Below are 3309 nucleotides of genomic sequence, written 5' to 3'. Positions count from 1 at the left end.
GTGAGTGGTGACTCAGTTTTCAGGTTCTGTTTTTGCTCATCCACATGTACATTAAGTGGTGACATGGGGCATCTCTCTTATACTCTGCACAGATATGTGCGCTCAGCTGGTGGAGTGTTTGTGGCAGACGAGGTGCAGACAGGCTTTGGTCGAGTGGGAAGTCATTTCTGGGCTTTCCAGCTGCAGGGGGAGGGTTTCTGTCCCGACATAGTTACCATGGGCAAACCAATGGGCAATGGGCATCCCCTGGCATGTGTGGCAACCACTGTAGAGATAGCTGGAGCATTCACAGCCAACGGAGTGGAGTACTTCAATACGGTGACAACACAGTAGCCTCAACACAATATGAATGTGTGTTCCTTCAAGTGGGTATCTATAGTGTTTCCCAGCCAGGGAGACTTTTTGGAAAAAAAGGAAAAAAATAAATTATAACATTCAAAGTAACTGATGTGAGTTTCATAAAGACATTGTCTTTTAAAGTACATAGTAAAAAAATATTTTCTCCCCATGTTTAACCTGTTCTCGTGGTGGTTATGTTGAGCAGTAGTAGTTGGTAGTTTTCAACAATTGTCGGTAAGTTGTTTTGCCACTTTTTAATTAACCACTACACCGCTGGATAAATCATACATTATTATTAAGAATTCACCCTCAAAATAACCTTTGAAATACCTTGAATTCTAGAAGATGTCTTTTTTTGCATGCCGAGAACTTTGGGTTTTTGGATTTTTTTTTTGTTCATTCTGGAGGCACGTGACAAAAAAGCATCTTTCTTCAAGAATTTAAAGTAGTGCTGGGTGAGTAATATTATGCAATATATCAAGACGTATTTATTTATTTTGTCTCTTAACATCATGCAGTTTGGAGGGAATCCAGTGTCCTGTGCGATTGGTCTGGCAGTACTTGATGTGATAGAGAAAGAGGACCTAAGAAGAAACGCCACAAGGGTGGGAGCACATCTTAAGGATTTGCTCACAAAGCTACAGTCACAACATCAAATAATTGGCGATGTCAGGTAAGGATGCAGTGACTTGTGTACTTAAGCTATCATACTCATAAAAGGGAGTTAGATCCTTTTCTCAAGAGTCCATGGCATTAAATTAGCTTTTTAAAATGATGAAAAGCAGTAATTGATAAGGAGTCTGGCATTATTAAGTTGTCACCTAATACAACCATTTGACTGTCAACACTAATCAAAGCTCCTACACACTCTTGATACATCCACAGAGGTGTTTTCACTTCTCTTAGCTGAGAAGACCTCTTGTCAAGACAGAGGGAGCATGTACAGTACTTGACTGACATTGCTCTGACTTGCAGATATTGCACTTTTTCACAGGCTTAAGTATCTGGACCTGCAGGGCCTCTTAAAGAAAGTGCCATTAAACAGGAGATACAGCTCATACACTAATGAAATTAATATACATTGTAGAATTTAAAATATTGGCATATTTTTCATCCTTCCATACTATGTGATTCAATGTTGAGATGGATCACTAATAACTTGAATCATGGGGTCAACAGATATTTTTTCTGTTTTTGTTTTTTTAAGAGGCATCGGGCTGTTCGTGGGTCTTGAGCTGGTTTCAGACCGGGACCAGAAGACTCCAGCCACACAAACAGCAGCACGGGTAGTGAAGAGGTACTGGAGTAGAGTGCAATACAACAGTTAATGGTTATAGTTTAGCAGTGTGTATACACTGTCTCTTCTGAGGGGTGGTCTTTAATTTAATTAACCTGTCTCTTTTACATTAGGTTAAAAGAGGAGGATAAAATCTGTGTCAGCACAGATGGCCCCTGGGAAAGCGTCATTAAGTTTAAACCTCCGATGTGTTTCAGTATGGAGGACGCAGAGCTGGCAGTACGATGTATTGACCGCATACTCACAGGTTAGTTACTCAAAACTTTAGTCTACAGCGGTTTGGATTGTTTGTGGGTATGAATCTAAATTAAACAAAGAACACTTAACTTAAGAGTCTGAGCACTGTGACAGATGCCTATAAAGACTTAATACCACACATTTATACGTGTAGAATAACATTCAATTGTCTTGTTCTCAGACATGGAAGCCAGTGAAATTAAACTGGAAAAGGAAGACATCTAAGGTTTGTTTAACCTGTAGAAAAACTTTTAATTGCATCAGACATGGTCACATTCATAAAGTTCAGAGGTAGAGATGTGAATGTCTATTCTTGAGGTTCCCAAAAGAAACAAGTTCATTCATTTCACTTAGAACATGTTGCCATCTTCCACTCGACACTGTGGGGACTCTGTCTGCCTCGTAGTAACTGCCTTCGTCTGTGTTAATACACTTTGTTTTTACATCAAAGCCTAAATCTATGAAATATCAAATCAGTGGCAGTAGAATATAAACAGCAGTCAGTCTAGAGCCATGCTACCTTAAAATCTTTCATTAATCTTTTTGTTCCCCCCCCCAGGTTTTCGGTGGTCACCCCCTGATGAAACCTAACAAATTTAAATGGATGCCCGCTACAGCACATTACCAAAGCCACCTGAAAGATAATCCAGTACACAAGGTGCTAATGTGACACTGACTCCCAAAAATAAACCTTTTGTTTATCAAGAAACTAATAGTATGCATTTTTGTTTTTAACTGACTTTTACCCACAGTAGAAATTAGTCCCAACTTATAACACTGATCAGCAACATGTTTCCAATACACATTATGGTTGAGATAAGCACTTACCAGACCACTATCTTTAACTTCTGGCCACATTCATAAAAATGCTCAATTACCGCAGTTTCACATCTAGTTGAATGGATCTAACACTCAGCCAGTTATCCTGCAGGCAGTGAAGCCCTCTCCCACAGCAAGAGGCATTCGTAGAGAGGTTAACATTACTCGAGACGAAAACAAGCAAGCCATTTAACAGTACAAAACATTTAACATTAACTTTACAAATAATAACAAAAGGATCCATGTGTAATATAAACCAAAAGTTTATTTCTAACAATTTGCCCAAGACACTAGAGGAATGAGTTTCCAGTGAGAGAGGGAGTACCCTCTTACATTAACAGGCTTGCGTTCAGTTGAATAACACTAGTAAAGCCACTTAAAATTGCAGACATGATGGGGGAAGAATCTCCTTAAAAGCCGAAAAAAAATAAAAAAATAAAGATGCTGGTTGTCTTCGTCTACTAGGCCATCTGCAAACATTCACTTGACACGCTTACAATGAACCCATTGATTAGTTTAAATCCCTTATTTTGCCTCACCCCATATCTGAAGCCATGCATCTCGCATTCAACATTCAGCACAGGAGAATAATAACTAAGATCTAGAAACACCAAAAG

The 3309-nt window shown here is 39.1% G+C and overlaps 2 protein-coding genes across 4 annotated transcripts in view; one reads left to right on the top strand and one right to left on the bottom strand.

Annotated features, from left to right (window-relative positions):
• The window catches only part of phykpl (5-phosphohydroxy-L-lysine phospho-lyase), a 3375-nt gene extending 1487 nt beyond the window's left edge, over positions 1 to 1888 (top strand). Inside the window, exons 8-11 of the mRNA XM_032528809.1 lie at positions 93 to 318; positions 858 to 1012; positions 1547 to 1636; positions 1750 to 1888. Coding sequence (XP_032384700.1) covers positions 93 to 318; positions 858 to 1012; positions 1547 to 1636; positions 1750 to 1888 — 610 coding nt within the window. The remainder of the gene's footprint in view (positions 1 to 92; positions 319 to 857; positions 1013 to 1546; positions 1637 to 1749) is intronic.
• A 1049-nt stretch (positions 1889 to 2937) lies between these two features.
• Positions 2938 to 3309, bottom strand: part of hnrnpaba (heterogeneous nuclear ribonucleoprotein A/Ba) — a 3771-nt gene continuing 3399 nt past the window's right edge. For all 3 annotated transcript variants that reach the window (XM_032528793.1, XM_032528795.1, XM_032528794.1), the window contains one exon: positions 2938 to 3309. This exon is cut by the window's right edge and continues 347 nt beyond it. The gene's annotated coding sequence lies outside the window, so the exon portion shown is untranslated.

This window comes from Etheostoma spectabile, chromosome 10 (genome assembly GCF_008692095.1).
Source record: "Etheostoma spectabile isolate EspeVRDwgs_2016 chromosome 10, UIUC_Espe_1.0, whole genome shotgun sequence".
NCBI classification, from domain to species: Eukaryota; Metazoa; Chordata; class Actinopteri; order Perciformes; family Percidae; genus Etheostoma; species Etheostoma spectabile.
Note: the sequence above shows the minus strand (reverse complement) of the source record. Positions and strands in the feature narration are given on the sequence as shown.